This window comes from Nipponia nippon, unplaced genomic scaffold, assembly GCF_047370975.1.
Source record: "Nipponia nippon isolate SJK-2023a ecotype South Korea unplaced genomic scaffold, ASM4737097v1 scaffold_9, whole genome shotgun sequence".
NCBI classification, from domain to species: domain Eukaryota; kingdom Metazoa; phylum Chordata; class Aves; order Pelecaniformes; family Threskiornithidae; genus Nipponia; species Nipponia nippon.
Genome location: NW_028262413.1, coordinates 20,086,654 through 20,106,456, shown reverse-complemented (window position 1 = coordinate 20,106,456; position 19,803 = coordinate 20,086,654). Strand labels below are relative to the sequence as shown.

Sequence of the window (19,803 nt, the reverse complement as noted above, 5' to 3'; positions counted from 1 at the left end):
CGGTATAGTGGTTTTGATGTCTTTAATACTTTTTTAAAGGATGGTCACCTGAAACCACGGCTGTATTGCAACTACCTTTGTATCTTATAATTACTTTGTTTGTATTTCAAAGATTATTCACAGCTATGCTAGTGCTGTTGCTGCGTGCAGCATGTTGCCTTGCGTGCCATCCTGTGGTGATGGGTATGACTGAAGATTACAATTTATTTTTATTTTTTGGAAAGCCCAGATAAGAGTATTGGAACAGACCACAAGGTAAGTCCTGTGTTGGAGCAATTGATTGGCATGGAGACATTATTCACAGGAGGAGGACTGTGGCGATCTGTAACCAGTACTAAGGCGGGTGTGAGTAGAAGCGTGTGTGCAAGGAAGCATGGGAAGAAAAGGCAGAACAAGGGGTTTAAAAGGATGGCATGTACGGGTAAGGAAGGACACTGTTCCTGGGACACGGCTGCTGGCGGCACTGGTGCCAGGCTGTGCTTGGCACAGGGACATTTTTAGGAACAGGCAACAGGAGCCATGAACTTCATGTTGTCCAGTTTGGGGGGACCAAAGGGGAGCTTAAGTCCACCATTTAGAGGGTGGGAGGCATAGGCAGGGCACTTCTGCTTGAACCCCTGCCCAAGGTGGGGTCCATCTTTGAGCTCCATCAGCCGCAAAGGCTGGTATGCAGGAGGCTGATTCGGACATCTGAGAGTCTCTGGAGCAAGAGCTGCTTTTTCCCCCCCTTTCCCCATGAAAAGCAAGTAGATAGTCTTTGATTTCCAATATTTAGTCATATTAATATTGCTACAGCAGCGATTCAGGACCTTGTAAGTGGAACATAATGATGTAAAGAGACGGAGTTGTGCTTTCTAAAAGGAAGAAAACAGCAAGGTGGGATGAGGGAAGAATTTGTAAGGGGGAAGGAGAGCAAGAAACCAGTGAGTGTGCTTCCCTCCGCAGGAGTAACCTGCTTCAAGGGGAGAAGAGGTGCAGCTGGAAGGAGGATGGGACTGGGGCTGCCCCTCTCAGCTCCAGCACAGCCGGGAAAACCTGGAGCGGGGTGACAGAGGCAGGTTGTCCTTCTGCAAGGTGGGAGCAGGACTTTTCTGCTGTGGATTGAATCAAACAAGTGCTGCTCTATCTCAGTTATGGCTCTCTCCAGAGTCCATTCCAAAGAGCAGAAGTGACACAGCCTTTTGCTAACGTGGTTCCAGCTCAGCTCCCCCGGGGACCTCCACAACAAGGGGGGCACGGGCTGCAGGGAGCAGAGCAAGTCAGCAGCAACAAACGCTCTGCAGCAAATACACACCGTGGGGCTGCTTCCCTCTGCAGCCTGGCACCAAGGGCGTCCACGAACGCAGGAGCTTGTGACTGCTCCTTCTGCAAAGCAAACACACTTACTCTTTGCAGGTCTGGCTGGAGTGTGTGGAGATGGCCCAGAAAGCCAGTCAAGGGGTGGGCACAGGATGAGGTACCTGTCCTCCTGCAGCATGGGCCTGGGAGAGCAAAATGCCTCTTTCTGGGGTAGCGGAAAGACTGAGACCAGAGCGGGCCACATCTCCCTGACCCGGCAGGTCCATTTGGGGACCCTCTCTGAAATGCTTTACGCAGTCTGGCATAGAAAAAAATCACATCTCTACAGTGCAGGCACACCCACTCCATCAATGATGGCATTAAACATCCCGTTTTTCTCAAACAGAGGCAAAACCCGATGATCCACAAAATGGGTTTGTACCACTCAGCTGCAAGTGAACTAAAAAAACCCAGTCCCCGGGGATTTCTTGCCTGATATGGCAAGTGCAGCTACTGCTGGACGTCAGGGACATTGCAGGCTTGTGCAGGTACGGCTGGACTTGGCACTCAGGCAAGTCCTCAACAGGCAAAGCCCTGCCAGGACACCCCCAAAAGCAGAAGGACACCCCAGGACACCAGCAAGCAGAAGATGAGTGGGCTACAGTTCTTCTACTGGTAAAATCTTTAGGAGTAAATACATTGCAATTAGTCATTTTTTATATATCTTTTGAACAAATCCATAGGCCTTCTCTTTATCTGAAATGAAAGAGAAGAGTAATAAAAATCTGTACATGCCTCTAGTTAAGTATGGGAAGATACCCAATGAGTATCGTGAAGAATTTTACTCACTTAATGTTTTAAGACAAGAGGTACAGGAGTTTAATGTTCAGAGGAGGTTGTTGCTCAAATCATGCCTCCATTTTAATGTAGGTTATATATTTCTGTATTTATCCATATACATACAAGAAAGACCATTCTATTCTTTGTTCCTTGCACTGAGGATATTGTGCTTTCAAATGTCAACAAGTATAATCTTTGTCAAACTGCACTTTCATAGACTTCCATCCAGCAGCACAAAGATTCAAAGGAAGATGAATGACATTATAATAAGTCACATAATGACCGGAATAGCTGAGATAAGCACAGACACAAGCCCTTGTCCAAATTCTAAATGGATTTTTTTTGCCAGCACATTTTGAAGAGGATATGGTTTGGGCAAGTTGCTGCTGGGGCGTGTGTGGGGAAGGGGTTGAACAGGACAAGGTGGCACCAGGCTGACCCACAGCACCTCTCACCATCGGTAAAACAGCGCTGGCCCAGGGAGCTAACACTGCGAAAAAAAGCTTCCCTACAGCAATGGGCAGCTGAGAGGACACGCGCCTTCCATGCTAACCTCCCAGTGCTTGAACCCTGCCATGTGTGCTCAGGGTCCTGCAGCTCATCCCTCACCGCCTGCTCGAGCCTGCCCTGGGCATGGTGTTGCCCATGAAGTCGCGCTGCTCCCTGGGCCAAGTCTGCTGCAGGTGGCTCCCTGCCTGGCACCCGCTTCCCTCCTCCCTTGGGAAGGTGCACGTGCTGCTGGAAGGAGAATAAGTTGTGCTGGTTACCGCCAGCAGAGGAAAAAGGCAGAAGCAGTTGATAGGACAAGGGGGAATGGTTTTAAACTAAAAGAGGGTAGATTCAGACTAGATAGAACAAAGAAATTTTTTACAATGAGGGTGGTGAAACACTGGAATGGGTTGCCCAGAGAGGTGGTAGATGCCCCATCCCTGGAAACATTCAAGGCCAGGCTGGATGGGGCTCTGAACAACCTGATCTAGTTGAAGATGTCCCTGCTCATTGCAGGGGGGTTGGACTAGATGACCCTTAAAGGTCCCTTCCAGCCCAAACCATTCTGTGATTCTATCACATTTCCAGTGACAGAATCCGGTGGAGGAGGAGGAGGCCTCCAGTGGAGGGGAGATCCACAGCTTGCTGTGATCGTGCTGGCACATATCCAGCATCTGCTTCTTGCGCTGGGGCACACAGGGCTGGCCCAGTCCCTGGGAAGCTGAAGTGGATCAGCAACACAAAGACCATCCCAGCTGTATGCAGTGCTGCCGCAAGCACTTCTCATCACCCCCAGGATCACAGTTCTGCTCCATGCGTGTGTTGCTCAGCCCATTTGTGGCCTGGAGGAGGCCAGTCCCATCCAGCTGTTAAAGTGCACCTCGCTTCCCTGCAGAGCGCTTGGCTGTGCTGCAAGGAAGCTGGGGAATGCGAGCATTGCACCCCCGGGGACAGAGTCCCCCATCCCACACAATGGAAGGATGGGCTGGTCCAGAAACAGCAGAGAGCTGGATAACAGCTTGAAGCTCACCCTCTGGAGCCACCTTCAGTCGTCACCTTACAAACACCGCTGTTGCAAACAACCCTGGTGAGCAGTTCTCGTGCTGCAGGATGCCTGTCTGTCTACGTACCGCATGGCTTCACATTGCACCATGCTGGGCTTGATCCGGAGGGAAGGAGAGGATCAATCTGAGGAGCTGGAGTGCCTGTGTTGGGGTGTTTTGGGTTCCCATCAAGCAGGAACAGCAAGAGCAGGGTCACCCCAGTGCAGGTAAACAGTCTGGACCCAGCACAGATCTACCTGCAGTACAACTTGAGGGGGCTCATGGCCCAGGCCTGGGCTTAAATGGAGCCCCCAGCCCAAGGGCAGTGGGTGGGTGAGTGGCGGCCCAGCTGAGGCCAGTGAGTGCCCCCAGGGCCCTGACACCCTCCCTGGCCCCGCTGGGATCTTGGGCAGCTCGCTTGGGCCCTTTCTCTTGCTGGGACTTAGGAGAGGGGCCAAACAGCTCTCTGGGCATAGGGTGATTAGGCAGCAAAGTCCCTTTTCGCCAAAGCCCTGTTGGGGTGTGTCTGCTCCAGCATATTAATTTGGCTCAGGGGTGCACTTCTGAAACCGATCTCCCCACTTTACTGCACTTTGGATTGTGTCCTGGAGCAGTTCTGGAGAGCTCAGGCTTGGGAGAGCGTCAGCTGGATTCCTTTCAGATGAAACCAAATCAAGTGTGCTCCAGGAATGCACCTCACGCTCCCCAGCCACCGATGGGCGTTCAGACCAGACCAGAGCTCGTCTGGAGTGAAAAACTCCTTGTAAATGTACAGTACATACATTGAGTCCTCAGCTGTACGGATCCACTCCCACTGCAGCACTCTCGTGCACAGCCACCGGAGCCTAAATCCTCCCAGATTTCCCTTTCCATAACATTTCACGTCTTGAGTTGCTCGTGGACCAGAGCTTTCCTTTTGAAGTCCCAGGCAGCAATGGGACGGTGCCTGCGTGCCTCTGGTCCCCTTCTTCCACCCTGCTGCATTTCAGTTTCCCAACTCATAAGGAGAAAAAAAAAAAAAAAAAGGAGCGATGCACCTGATGGGCTGCTTTCTTATCCCACCCTCATTAGGGGTCTCATGGGCCCTGCATAGGGACCTGGACAGGCTGGATTGTTGGGCCAAGGCCAACTGTATGAGATTCAACAAGGCTCAGTGCCGGGTCCTGCACTTGGGTCATGACAACCCCAAGCAACTCTACAGGCTGGGGGAGGAGTGGCTGGAGAGCTGCCTGGCAGAAAAGGACCTGGGGGTGTTGGTCAACAGCCACCTGAACATGAGCCAGCAGTGTGCTCAGGTGGCCAAGAGGGCCAATGGCATCCTGGCTTGTATCAGGAATAGTGTGGCCAGCAGGACCAGGGAGGTGATAGTGCCCCTGTACTCGGCACTGGTGAGGCCGCACCTCGAATGCTGTGTTCAGTTTTGGGCCCCTCACTACAAGAAGGTCATTGAGGTGCTGGAGGGTGTCCAGAGAAGGGCAACGAAGTTGGTGAAGGGTCTGGAGCACAAGTCTTATGAGGAGCGGCTGAGGGAGCTGGGGTTGTTTAGTCTGGAGAAGAGGAGGCTGAGGGGAGACCTTATTGCTCTCTACAACTACCTGAAAGGAGGTTGTAGCGAGGTGGGGGTCGGTCTCTTCTCCCTAGTAACAAGTGATAGGACGAAAGGAAACGGCCTCAAGCTGCGCCAGGGGAGGTTTAGGTTAAATATTAGGAAAAACTTGTTCACCGAAAGGGCAGTCAGGCATTGGAACAGGCTGCCCAGGGAAGTGGTTGAGTCTGCATCCCTGGAGGTACTTAAAAGAAGGGTAGACGTGGTGCTTAGGGACATGGTTTAGTGGTGGGCTTGGCAGCGATGGGTAAACGGCTGGACTCGATGATCTTAAGGGTCTTCTCCAACCTTAACGATTCTGTGATTCTATGATGAGGTGCGCCTTGAGCTGCAGGAATAAAATATTCCGGGGAAAAGCCGGGTACTGTCCGCGGAGCCCGCGCGAGGCCGGCCGCCCCGGGCCGAACCCGCCCTCCCCCGCCAGGTGGCGGTGGCGGCGCGCGGGAGCCGGGCCGCGCGGGCGCAGCGGGAGCGGGGCTCCCCAGCAGCCGGGGCTGCTTTTATGAATGGAGGGCTGCCCCCGGCTGCCAGCCCCCCGGCTCCTCCCTGCTGCCTGCAGCCTCCAGGTGCTTTGGGTTTGCTGGGGACAACGCGCTGGAGGCTGCTGGGCTGGCAGCAGGCTGGGCTCATCACCGCTGAGATCCCGCAGGCTCCTTGGCTGGTGAGTAGCCGAGAGATGGGTTTTAATTGTTAATAAGCTTGGCAGCCCAGGCTGGACGAGGCTGCCTGGTTTCTCTCCCCGGGAGACCCGACCGGGGTAGCGTTTCCCGGTGGGAGCAGCTCAGCCCGGGCGGCTGAACTAGATCTGACCCGCTGTAAACTTGTCTGCTTTTACAGTCCGCTTCGTTGCATTTTATATCGATGTGCGGAGTAACTTAGGAGTGACTTGTCTTTTCGCAGCTCCTACAGAGAGAGCAGAGCTTATTCTGCTGCTCAGTTTGCCATAGGACACAACTAAAAGTTTGTGGTAATAATCTTTTATGGTTGTATCTGTTAATGCCTTAACTTGGATTCCAGGAGGTTTCACTGCTATAGTAAAGCTTTCTGTCTCCAGAGCTGTTTTTTCTGGGGCTCCTTGACTTCGATGCTCTGCTTTGCTGCTAAGGTTTAACAGCCCAAAATACCATATCGGACAGATGATTGTCACTAAATATCTAGTCTGTGCTGGGGACTTTTCCACTGCTCAAAGACAGCTTTGTTGGATTTCCCCCACCCCCCCAAATAAAAATCAATCATTTGCCTCCAAGCAGTTGTGACAGCCTTAGTCCAAGGAGGAAAAAATAGCCTCCCTGGTCCGTGGGGGAATTGTCCCCTGCTTGGGCTTCATGAAATCTGTCGGGACAGGGAAATTGTTCTTCTTCAACCTCAGCTCTCAGAAACTTCGGGACATACAATATAGCAGGCAGAAAAGAAACAGAGCCTGAGAAATGCAGGGTGCTCTCTGAAGGAGTCCTTTAACTAATGATCCTTCTGCTTGGAAGCATCGCAGAGCCTGGGGATGGATGGCCGGCAGTTGGGAGCCTTATGCGCCTCCAGCGCCTTGAAAGCGATGGGTGGATGTTTCAGTGCGATGGGGTTGTGATACTCAGGGTGAGGGTGGGAGGGAGAAGACTAAATGTTTGTTTATGTCTAGAAACAAATAACAAAGCACTTGATGAACTTAAGACAAAGAGGGTTATTTCTTCCTATTCTTGAAGTAAGATCATCTCTGGTGTGAATTACGGCTCCCGAAAGTGTGGGGCAGCCCTACACAGCAGCCGGGCAGCCTGGCTGAGGGATGCACTGGCCACTGGAAATCATCAGGAGGCACCTAACAGGCAGGGTGTAGCCCGGCTTTGGTAAGCCCCAAGCCTCAGCTTGCTGCCATGCCTGTGTTCAGTTAAGCAGTTTATTGCCCATAAGGAACCACTGCATTAACCTGGCTGCTGAGCACGGGCATGAAATTTCTGCTAAGCTGGAAATCAGCATTTTCCCTTGTGCCCAAGGAAAGAGGAAAGTGCTGTAGGAGAGCTGGTCCCAGAACTGCAGCTATCCCGCACACATGCCGGCCACACGACCCGTACGCAAGCCGCAGGGAGCTTGCTCTTTGCCAAGTGGAGCATGTCGCAGCTTTCCGCCGGCCGGTCTTCGCACAACCTTCAAAGGGAGGGGGGTTTGGCAGCCCTGACGGGTCACTGGCTTGACACGATGGGTTGCTGTAACATATAGATTTCTCCTGCTGAGTTAACGGTATTGAAAACGACAGAGACACAAACACCCTTGTGATTTATGAGCTGGGGATGGGGAAGTCAATTGGAAAGCCAGGGCAGAGATATCAGCTCTATAAGAAATATGGGAAGAATTCATCCCTAATCTAATCTCACCGAATTCCACAAGGATGCAAGACAGGGATCGTTTGCTCCGGTTCCTTAGGTTGAGATTTAAACAGGAAACCCCCAAGGATGTAGTTGTTCTCCCAAATACCAATTCGTGTGTGCGTGGAGGCCAGAGAGGGGATGCCATGGTCTGAGCCATCTCGGCCTGCTAGCTAAGAGGCAATACCAGGCTGTGGGGCTGCCAAGCAGCGCCGAGCTCAAGCAGAGGGAGCGGGAGCCAAGCCCGGGGTCCTCGGCAGGACTCGCTGCTAACGATGCTCTCTGCCAAACCAAGCCCCTGAGCCAGCAGGGCTGGCGGATGTTCTCACCGGCGAGGGTTTCTGGCTGCCTCACTCTCTGCTGTGCTCCCGTGACACCCTCTCAGGAGCTGTTTACAGCAAGGATGAAGATTTATTGTAAACCTTGGCTCCCAGACTCTCGGAGCTGCCTCTTCCTCCAAGTTTGGTCTATCCCCACTCCAGCTGGGATTACAGTGAGAGGCGGCTTCAAGAGCACAGGGTAATTAAGTCTTTACAGGCACTCGCTCGTGCAGTTACAAACCTGGTGTTGAAAGCAAAGGCACAGAGATCAGTCAGCTGAGTAACCCCCTGGCCCGGCGGTCAGCTGGGAATGGCTTTCAGCCGGGGAATGGAGGGACATACCCGGCCTCACCTGCCCTCTTTGAGGAGCCCTCCTCTGGGAGGTCTGCTCAGGGGGACCCACTGCGCCCTGCTCGGGCTGGCAAGGAGCTCCTGTGGAGGACAGGCTGCAGCGGGAAAGTGGGCAAAACCAGCGTTACCTGTTCTGGACTGGGTCTCCAGCTTTGGTCCTCTCTGGTCCCTGCGAGCCACCCATTGCCTTCCCACCTACTTCTTACTTCTGCCCTGCTCGCAGGAGCTGGCTATACCGTCTCCAGCTCTTTTTGCCTGGTGAACCTGAAGCACAGAGTGGCAAAATGACCAGTGTGAGGTTGCAGTGCTGGGCTCACAGCGCAGGGGACCAAGTCATTCTGCCTCCCCATAAACTAGATTACCCTAAATCACAGCCATAAAAATCCAGCATCTACTTGTAGCTAGATGCCAAGGAATGACAGCGATTTTGTGGTACCCAGGAGGGAGCACTCCGTATTCCCAGCAGAGATAAGCCTTTATTATTCACCGATGCAGGCACTGTAGGACATTTGGGCTTTGCCATCTCCATGCTGTGACCCCGCATACTCCCCAATCCACCCCCAGCTCTGCTGTACCTACAGGCAAACCATGCGCGTGCTCTGGGCTCGCACAACCCAGCTCCACCAGTGGGATGGCGTGGCACGGAGCGCAATTGTTGCAAACGTCACCCCCAGTTGACTTGGGAGCCTGCCCAGGATATGGTTTCCCTAAAACAATGCCGTTCACAAGCCATGTGGGGTGATTGTTCTTGCCTCGCGCGCTGGCGAGCTGCCAGTTATTGTGCGCAGGAACTACTCTGCTTCCCCCGCTGTTGAGTTCAGGTTTATTTCCCTGTTTTCCAAGAGGAGATCACTGATGTCAGCTAATTTGGCCTGTGCACTTTGTAGCATGAAAAAAAAAAAAAGGCTTTCGGTTTCAATCCGTCCATCATCCACTGAGAGAAGAGCTGGTCTTCCCACAGTGCGTGCTCACATGCAGGCAGGTGGTGACAGCTCTGTCACTGCGTGCTATTACGTGCTTACTTGTGCATAGGCCGTGGTAGAGTCAGGCTCAGAGCCGAACTTTCTCAAAGCGCTGGTCTGTGCTGCAGGAGGATGATCTGCTGTTTGGAGGAAGGTGGGACACTTGGGGTCAATCCCTGCCCTGCTAGGGTTCCTGTTTGGCCATGGGCAGGTCACTTAGTCCATCTGCACCTCAGCTCCATGCTGGGATAATGACAGCCACGGTGGCCTTCCACAGCAGGACACTGTGCGGATGAGTACACGGAGGACTGAGAGGCCTTCACATGGACTAGGGGTTGGACAGGAAGGATGTGTCCTGGGAGCAGTGCCTTGGGCATGGTACACGGTGGTGGTTGCTTCTGGGCTGCACTGGCCAACTGGGGATACTGGCAGAGGGAGCTGTGCTGTGAGGAGGTACCTCCACTTGCGACCATCCTCTGGGTTGGGTTCTCCCCGGTTTGGCCGGCCCGTTAAATGATTGCAACAAGGGGAGCTGTCTGCCTTAGAGCATGCTGCTGCCAGCAGTCACCCTGCTTCCCCTCACACAAAAGCTATGGCAGCCGATCAACAACTGACCTGCCCCAACCCCTGACAGATGTGCCTTCATCTTCAGCTCAGCCTGGAGCTGACCTGGTGTCTCCTGGGGAAGAATGAATGCGCAGCCAACGGGGGTGAACGGCCTGGTGTCCATCTGCAGTGTCTCTGCTGGTCGTTGATCCTAGGAAATACCCTGCGCAGAGGCTGCAGCCTTGTTCCAGACGGCTCCCTTTGCCACAGCAGAGCTGCTGGGGTGGGGACCGCAAGGTTGCTCAGCCTCTCGGGAGCTCGCTGCCAGGCAAAGATGTGTCCCCTGGCTCCCCAAGCAGCGTGCCAGAGCAAAGGGCAGCCCGTTGAGGAGGCTGCCAGAGTGTGGTGCTCTGCAGGGTTCCAAGGCTTGCAAGCCAGAGAGTTTACCCAGCAATCAAGGCTGTAATTACCGAGGAGCCCAGCCAAGAAGCTCTGAGAAGAAGCAGATAACAGTGCAGGCACCCTCCATCCTCATTAAAATACTTTCTCCGGCAAAGCCCCCCACGCCTGCCCAGCCTGTTCCAATTAGTGCAGCAGGCCAGGGAGAGCAGAGAGCAGGGCTCCTGCTGATGAAAAGAAAACACTGCAGAGCTTTCAAGTGTCGGGGGAGGCAGGTGGCCCCGGCTGGGACAGCGAGAGGCCCTGGGAGCGCGACCGGCAGCCGTGTCGCTGGCTGGCAATGGTGAAGCAAATGAGCTGGGTCACTGAGCAGCGGAGCAGGTGCTTCACAGCCAGCTCCCGCCTGGAAAGGCCCTGGGATTATAGCTGGGGAAATGCAGTGAAGCCAACAGCTCTCTGAGAGGTGCTGAGCATCCCTGCCCAAGAGATCTGGAGGTAGGAAACAGTAATCCCACTGTGAATGAAGAAAATGCTTGTTACAAATTGTGCAGGTTTGCTGCAAAATGTCTTGGCAGCTTAAGGTAGCAAGAGGCTCTGGCTTGGGGGTGCTGGAAAAGACTGCAGCCTGCCTGTCCAGGGAGCAGGGATGCTTCTGCACTCCCCAGGGCTGGTTCTCTCATGAGCCATCCCTGGGGATGGAGATGTCTCCAGCCCGTGGCTCTCTGCTGGGGTACTTCAGACAGGCCCCCTAGGGTGTTGGTACCCCACCAGGACCCTGACCAAGCCCACCACTTCTTTTCCAGGGGCCGCCAAAGGACCAGTGGCCCATGGCTGAGCCTGCCCAGGTTCGAGCTGGCAACCTAGAGCTGGCAAGCTCTGTATGAAAACCGTGGGTGTCACCCAGCTCCTCTCCCCAGCAAAGGCTTTTCAGCCAGCCTGGGGCAAGAAGCATTAGCAAACCTGTCCCTGGTTAGAGTCCATGCTGACTCCTGGCCTTGGAGCCCCTGCCAGGTTTTAGCACATGCATGATTCACCCAGACCCAGCCTGGAAAGTCTGAAGCCCAGGTCCTGAGCAGGGCAGAGCTCCCTGAGCCTCCCGAGGACTGTATTGATTGTCAGGCCATGTGGCAGACAGGTGACAAGGGTGGGTTTCAGCCAGCGGGCAGCATTGTGGTATAAATGGCTCTGAGGAATGTGGTGCTGCCTCTGGGGACTCCTGAGGCTTTGAGGAGCTGGCCTGGCAGTGGAGCAGGCAGCACAGAGCCTCTTTGCTACCTTATTTGGATACTTTTTCTCTTACACAGTATCAGAGGGTGGAAAGCCCCTTCCCAAACATGAGAGAATTTTAAGCTTCTCAATTGCATTAGGAGGCAGGTTGGGCGTTTAACATGCCAAGTCAATCCAGAGTTTAATACACCAAGTTAATCTGAAGTTTGATACGCCAAGTCAATCCTGGGCTGAGATGAGCTGTATGGCTGCTGCCCAGCAAGAGACACAATTGCTCCATGCTTGTCCCACCTCCCCGACCCTCCGCTTTGTCTGGGGAGGAGCTCAGCCTTCTTCCTCCAAATTTGCCTCTGTGCCGCTGCCAGCTGGCATCCTGGCGTGGTTTGCCCCCTCTGGGAGCCCTGGCCTGGGCAGCATCCTGCAGCTGCTTGCCTGATCTGGGGCTTGGCAGCAGGACCTTAGCACTGCTCTGTGCTGGGGATACAGGCACGAAAGCCGTGAACAGAGGTGGGGAAATGTTGCACTGGTATGACAAGGAGAGAGCCGGAGGGTGCACAGAGTCCCAGGAAGTCCCTGCCTGCCCAGGTTTTCCCTGAGGTGTATTTGCCCAGACTCAGCAGTCCAGTGGCACTGGAAGCTGCCTGTGCTCTGTCAGCATTTTAGGTGAGAGGAAACTTGCAAGGTGCAATTGCGCTGTGTCTCCAGCCGGCTTTCTCTGCACATTGGACTTGCTACCTCCCTGGCGCTGGATGCCCTCGGGGTGAATCAGAGGCAGGAACGATGCAGGTTACTCGACTGGTACTACCTGGCTCAAGCAACATATTCAGGAACACCAAAAAGGCCTTTGGGACCTGCTGCCTGAAAACATGGGCCAATGCAGCCCATCACCATGCCCATCACCATCCCCATCACCATGCCCATCACCGTGCAGTGAGACCAGCCTGGCTGCTGGGCCACCTTCCCAGCCCAACGCCCAAGAGCCAAGCCAGAGCAGGCTTCACCTCTCTCTCTCAGCAGCAAGGGAAAGGTAGGGGCTGAGGCAGTGGCCTCCCAAGAAAGGGATTAGCAGGATGTTAAGTGAAGCCAGCTCCTTATCCCTTCATAAACTGTTATTAATATCCTGGCCAGCCTTGGGCTTGGTAATTCCCCATTTGCTTTCAAAGGATGTGGTTCCAACTGGAGCGTGCCTTAAGCTACTGACACCATTAGAGGAGATGCTGTATTTGCCCTTCCAAATGTAAAGGTTTACCCCCTCGCTAAAGATAAAGAGCTGAGCTTGGCTCCCACCTACCAAGGCCCCAAGCAGAGAGAAAACTCCTGTCTGCACAGAAGGGCAGAGACAGCTGGGCTCTGCCGGGGTCTGGGACAGTGCTGATGGGCAGGTTCACGGCCCGGGATGGACACTGCTTTTTCCGTGCCACAGGAGAGGAGGAAAACCAGCTGCAGAGGTCTGTGTTTGTGCGGCGGCACAGCTGGCATGCGCTTAATGTGACATGCCAGGTCTCAGGGACGAGGAATGTTTGCACATCAGCAGACGTAAGAAGTAAAAAAAGGAACAAAGCGCTTATGCACTGAAGTGTCACCACAGGCAGTGGAGTCCCCCAGACCACAGAGTTCTCCCTGCCCCATCACCATTAACACCAGGTACCCAGGAGCCCTCCTGTCTGGCAGGGGTGATGTGCTGAAGGGCCGCAGCGTGCCAGCAGCAGCTGGAACTCATTCCTCCCTGCTCACGGTGCTTGGCATGCTTTGGCAGCGGTGGTTGGCAAGGAAGGGTGATCTGGGGCTAATTGTGATCCTGGGCTTTAATCTCAGGAGGTGAGAGCGTAGGAGGCTGTCGGGAGATGTCCCGGCTGGAAGGGAGCCTGCTGGCCAGCCTTGCCGTGCAGTGGCAGAGAAATGTGGGCAAAGCTTGAGCAACCTCAGCCTTGCTCTGCTATTGAACAATTCCTCCTTTCAAACCCTCCGAAATCTGCTCCCCCTCGATCTTCGCGGCTCTGTGTGGGCATGTGTGACCTGTGTTACTGAGGGCTTCATTGAAACCCTGCCATTTCACACGGTGCACCGTGATACCCTGGTGCCACTCGAGCTCTGGTGCTGGCTTTTGTGGTCCCAACTTGTGTCATGCTGCAGGACTATCCCGTGCCTCCATCCCCATCCCACAAGCAGCTCAGCACTGCAGGCTTTCCTGGCATCAGTCCTGCCCCAGGCAAGCAGCTCTGGGGGAAGGCAGAGAGGGCCGAGGGCCCACCCCCGTGGCTTTGTCTTCCCAGTTGGAGAAGAACGACAGCTGCCTCTCCCCGCAGCTGCTGGGGCATCCATCATCCTGCGCGGGATGGAGGGGAACAACCAAAGCCCTGGGCTGAGCAGGGAGGGTTTCTGTGCCTGCATGGGCACGGAGGGAGCAGGCAGCACTTTAGGAAGAGGGACAGCCATGGGCAGAGGTGCACACTAAGGCACACGACCAACAGCTCCAGCTGCACACCTGGCGTGCACACAATCAACGTGTGGATGTGCGTGCAGGGACGGGCACATGGGCTGAGCCATGGGAAGACATGGGAGAGGGGGAGACTCCCTAATGGCAAGGTACAGCTGTCCTGGCTGCCTGAAGTCCTTGCTGGTTGCCTGGCTTTGCGCCTCAGTTTCTTTGCTGGGGCGAGACTCCTTTCTCCCGGCTCCCAAAAACAACAGAGCAGTACCTGCCCTCCCAGGCAGAGAGGAGACCACCCACACCCAGGGCTTCCGTGGGGGGAGGCAGGACAGTATCAAAAGCGTGAGGCTGGGATCTGGGAGCCACGGCTTGGCTGCTTGGGTGCCTCGGGCAGTGCCAGCCCATGGAGGGGGGGGGGTCTCAGCTTCCCCTCAGCTCCCCTCTCTCACAGCAAGCTCTAGCACAGCATTTCCATCCCCCTGTGGTCACTGCGGCTGAAGCTGACAGCGGGTGCAGCTCCCAAGTCTCTTCTCCCAAGTAACAAGCAATAGCACAAGAGGAAATGGCCCCAAGTTGTGCCAGGGGAGTTTTAGATTGGATATTAGGAAAAATTTCTTCACTGAAAGAATTGTCAAGCATTGGAACAGGCTGCCCAGGGAAGTGGTTGAGTCCCCATCCCTGGAGATATTTAAAAGATGGGTAGATGTGGTGCTTGAGGACATGGTTTAGTGGTGGACTTGGCAGTGCTAGGTTCATGGTTGGACTCGATGATCTTAAGGGTCTTTTCCAACCTAAACGATTCTATGATTCCTCTCCTCCCCCCAGCTCCTCTTCCTTGAGGTCCCCCAGCTGCCGGGGGCCAGCATTTCACCTCCTGCCCATGGTCGGGCCAGCCCTGCAGTGTAACTGAAGAAGGCACTAGGCTGCAAATGGCGTGTGGGGATTAGCTGGGACACAATCGGGGCCTGTGAAAGCGGTGGAGCACATGGCAGGCTGCGCTGGGCAGGGAGGCGGCACGGGGGGCTGCTGTTAGTGCTGCAGGATCGCTGAAGAGCTCGAGTTCAGCATGCTCTTCCCTCTTGGGAGATAATCTGTAGCCTGATAAATCCACTGCCAGGGCCCTTCCCCCTCTGAAATTTGGGCTGTTTTACACTATTTGCAGCATCGCAGCAAATAGGCGTTGTCAGGAGGAAACTGGTGCTTTCACGGATAAACAATTCCCTCCCATACCCATGTGTCAAACAGGAGGGATTTGTCTTTTCCCTGTGCTGCTCAGTCTCTGGCAAGACTTTCCAGGGGAATTTGTCTCCAAAGGGAAAATTCAGCATCATGCCATGAAACGGTGACTCTAGATGACAGCTCAGAGCCTTAAATCTGTTGGACTTCTGCAGGTCACCGGTGGAAGGGGAGGGAAGGGAGGGCATAGGGTAACCGCTGGGACCAGGGCATCTGATGAACTGCTGGCACAAAGTCAGCCCAGAGCCGCGGTGTCCCACCCGTGCCACCTACACCAAGGCAATCCTGGTGACTGCCAGCCCCCCCCGAAACAGGGCTGCAATCACCCACATCCCCCCCTCAGGCCCCAGAGTATGAAATCTTAACCCCCAGACGTCCCCTTGCCCAGCAGCCTGCCCTCATCAGCACTTCCCTCTCCAAACTGAGATAGAAATACTTGCAGCTCTGGACAGTTGATTATTTAAAGCTGTCGGGAGTGTTTAATTTAACCCTGGATTCACCATCCGCAGCTTGTTTCCATCCACTAGACACCCACGCTCCCCCCCTCAGTGTAAACTCTGCCTCTGCCAAGCTCTTCACCTCCAGGCAGATTTGGGCAGAGGTTTACAGGCAGGGGACATGACCCTGCCACGTGTTTCCCTCGCTGTCCCCGCTCCGACTGGCACAGCGAGGGATGCCCCCGCGCCAGGGGCTGTGGGCACAGCCAGGTCAGGAGCAGCTGCTAGGATATTAGCTGTGCATCAGGGGATGGACACAGAACCATAGAATTGTTTAGGTTGGAAAAGACCCTTAAGATCATCGAGTCCAACCATTAACCTAGCACTGCCAAGTCCACCACTAAACCATGTCCCTAAGCACCACGTCTACCCATCTTTCAAATACCTCCAGGGATGGGGACTCAACCACTTCCCTGGGCAGCCTGTTCCAGTGCTTGACAATTCTTTCAGTGAAGAAATTTTTCTTAATAGCCAACCTAAACCTGCCCTGGTGTAACCTGAGGACATGCCAAGTCCCTCACCACTTCCTGTGCACGATGGTGGGTCGCCCCGAAGGCTTGGTGAAAGCATGATGTATAAGGAAATTTTCTGATTGGAAATTATCCTATGACATTTTTTTTTTCCTTGCCCACTTTGAGCCCCTCCAGCAAGATCCCCGCTTTTTCTGACCCTGCCTCCAGCTCTGCCAGGGCTTTGGGTTCCTCCTGTGCATGGCTGCGGCTCCTGTCACCATCAAACCTGCCTTTGGCATCCCCAGGGCAAGGAGACAAAGTGCTGGCATAACCAAGCTGTACATGGGAGCATGTGCTCCTGCCCCACCGCCCTGGCCCCTGCTGCAGGCATGCGAAGCATCCCTGCTGCTCCCTAAAGCTCGTCTGCAGCCATGCGTGAGCGTGTCCCGGAGGCAGGAGCAGTGCTCTGTCTGCCATCTGCAGAATCCTGACCCACCCTGGCATACCCTGGAGCTCTGGGTCATGAAAGGTTCTTCCCAGGGCTGGCTTAGCCCAAACCTAAGCCTAGCACAGGCCCTGCTCCATTTATAGAAAGCTGCAATTAGAGGCCAGTGTTCTCCCGAGTCCTCCAGCAACCGAATGCACATCATCGGAAAAAAAAAAATTCTCTGTCAAATCCCAAACACGTCCTTGCGATGACCCCTGGGATAGCAGTGCTCACTTAGGGCATGGCCGCGAGTCAGCAGGATGGGTCTGGGAGACTCTGCTGCAGATGGCTGAGCATGGGGAAGAGCTAAAATTGCTGGAGCATCCCCTGCACAGAAAAGCCGCTCGTCATCTCTGCCTGCTGAGAAGGTGTTTGTGGGGGAAGTGAGGGCAGCACTGCCTGTTAGCAGGTCCCCAGTGTGGCTGGTGGGGTTCCTACCTGGGAACTCCCCCTCTCCACAATCAATGTGTCAAGCAACAAGCAATTTAAACCTAGCCAAACCCATCATGGTTTTGTTTTATTTTTTTTTTTTCCCTAGGCAGTGGTTGGCCTGTCAAAAAGTCTGCCCAGGAAAGAGGTTAGATGGGTTGAGAAAGCAGCCCTAAACCAAAGAGAGACACAAAATGGCACAGCCTCCAACCCGAGGTCACATCCAGGTCCCAGGGTGGTGCCAGGTCTCCTGGGTTGGAGGAAGGCTCCGGAGCACAGCAGGTTGTGCTGGCCAGAGTGAGAGCAAGGCAGCAGCGAGGGCAGGGAACAGGCAGCAGAGGAGCTGTGCTGAGGGGCCGCACCCCAGCCTGGCCACGGGCAGCTGCCTGCTCCCCGTCTGCTGGGAGGGAGAGAAACCCCAACCTCCGCAAGCCCAAAACCTTGTCCTGAAGAAGAGCCGAGTTCTCCTTCTTGTGGAAGGCAGAGACCAAGGCAGTTGGAAAGGCTTGGCTGCACCATCCCTCCTACACAGCCCTTCACCAGGACAGCAGAAATCCCTTGCTCCTTGTGCCAAGAGCCTCTGGCCAGGAATAAGCCAAAAGGCTCATTTTATATCTTTCAGCCATGGGACTGAAAGAACTTAATATGCAGCAAGAGGGGGAGTTAGTCAGAGATGCCATTTAGGCACCAGGACATTTATAAGTAGGAAAAAGCATCTAAATTGCCTGAATTAATTGCTGAGAACTGCCAGGCCAGCCCTGCTCCCCACGGGAGGTGTGGGAGCTGGCGGATGAGGCTGTGAAACCCTGTACGCCTCTGGGGGGGGTTGTAAATGTAAGCAAGTCCTTCCAGCCTGCAGCAGCCCAGAGCCAACGGATGCTGGTGGCCTGGGAGAGGTCTGTGGTGACCAGGCAATTTGCAGAGCTACCGGCCACAATGATGTATCATGTACACAGGCAGCCACAGCTGAAGCTGAAGGGGTCACAAAAGTGGCATTTATGGCCAGCACTCCAAAATATTAATTCCCCCTTCAGTAAGAGAGACGAGATTTAACCCCAAGCTGAGATAAGATGAGTATTAGAGGTCTCTCACTGGGCTCTGGCCAAGCACTGGGGGTCTGAGAAGATATTTAGCAGAGGATGCTCAAGCTCTGGGAGCCTGTTGGAGGGTGTACTGCTCCCAAAGCACCATCTGCCTTTTCCCTCATGTCAGTCACCTCTGGGATACTCAAATCCAAGTGCTCCTGAGTACTGCATGCTGTGGGCATACCAGCACCACACTGCACACCTCCCCTAGGCAGGCTGTAGTAGCTGGTCTTCTGAAGTCCCTGGACGTAGAGCGTCGGAGCTCCTGGGTGGCAGAAGGGGCAGCCAGTGAGTGGGTCTCCTAGCCACAGCCATGTTTCCCAGTGGCGAAACTGGCCCTGTGAACAGCAGCTGCTCTGCCAGCTCCTGGAGGTCAAGGGTGCAGGGTGTCCCAGCTGGGACAGGCACGGCTCATGGCAATGGAGGTGTTCAGAAATCCTCCTCACCCTACCAGAACCATCGATGACTGCCGAGGCTGCAAGGACAGCCCAGCCAGTGAGACGCCCACCTCTTTGGGCCCCCACTTTCCCTCCCAGCCAAGCGGTTTGGGCTGCACGAGCTCTTCAAGACAGGCCTTGTCTGTCCCTGAGCCCACGCTCCCAGGGGAGGGGTGGGCCCTGGCCCCCTGGCAGCCTGCAGGTGCTCTGCTCAGATAAACGCTGACAAAGCACTTGCGGCGGGCACTGCAGGGTCCCCAGCCTGTGCCTCGCCACCCCGGCCCAGCGTGCTGAGCTCGCTGTCGCTGTTACCTCCCCCCGCCGCAGCGCGCACAGCAGCCCCAGCTCATTTTGCAGCGATGTGGGTGTGCGGGTGTGCAAGTGGACACTTGCTCTTGGTGGCTCCTCTCCACCAGGCAGCTGGCCTGACGTCTTCACGGGGACGAGCTGAGCTGCTAAGCCATCACTTACGGTCCCTCGAGCACCCTCCCTAGCCAGGGGCCAGTGGGACGGGGGTCCCGACCTGCACACAGCCTGCCCGTGGTGCAGCCTTCCCCCTTTGCTTGCAGCTGGTGGCAGAGGTGGCATCTCGGCGCTGGACCATGGTGCTGTGAGGGTGAGCTGCTCCCTCCCCAGCTGCAGAGCGCCAGGATGCATGCTGCCCCCGGCCACAGGCTGCCCCTTGCTGCGCTCCTCCTCTGCCTCCTCCTGCAGCAGCCAGGCAGCAGCAAGGCATGGAAGCAGCACGCCCCGCGCCTTCGCCTCGCCTACAAAGGTAAGGGGGCTGCCCAGGAGGATTTCATTGCTTGGGAGGGCTGGGAGAGCATCCTGCAGGCAGGGAGCGAAGCGGGTAGCCATGGTGTGGAGGAGGCAGGCAGTAGCCCTGCTGTTCTGGCTGCAGCATCTCCACACGTTGGGCCCTTGGGATGTTTCATGGCTGCAGCCGCAAGCACAGCCCCTGAGGATGCTGCACCAGTGCTGCTGGCATTGGGGAAGGGAGCTGAGCAGGGAGCACCCTGCCCCGGTTCATCGCAATGCTGGGACCAGCAGGGATGTCTCCTTCTGCTCAGACTCACTCTGGGCATCTTATGGTGTGTCCTGGGCTGGACCTGACCTGGGCAGCCCCAGGTCTTCACACTCACAGTGCAATGGGGACACTGAGCCCCAGGCAGTGCTGCCAGCCCCTTCCTCTGCCTCCCACCAGCACAGTCCTGCCCCAGCTCAGCCCTTCTGTCCTTACCCCTCCTTTCCTGCCGAGAAGAGGCTGATCTGTTGTACAGATAATTTCCCTGCTGCACTTTACCCTTCCCCCCTGCATCTGTCTTGTCTGTTTA

General features: G+C 55.2%; 1 protein-coding gene across 2 annotated transcripts in view; it reads left to right on the top strand.

The window, feature by feature from the left end:
• The first annotated feature begins 5,736 nt into the window (after positions 1 to 5,736).
• LOC104023022 (semaphorin-3D) overlaps positions 5,737 to 19,803 on the top strand; it is a 27,707-nt gene continuing 13,640 nt past the window's right edge. The window contains exons 1-2 of one of the 2 annotated variants that reach the window (XM_087744519.1): positions 5,737 to 5,917; positions 19,039 to 19,244. In XM_087744519.1, coding sequence (XP_087600645.1) covers positions 5,763 to 5,917; positions 19,039 to 19,244 — 361 coding nt within the window. In that variant the 5' untranslated portion in view covers positions 5,737 to 5,762. The remainder of the gene's footprint in view (positions 5,918 to 19,038; positions 19,245 to 19,803) is intronic. The other variant, XM_087744520.1, reaches the window with a different exon arrangement.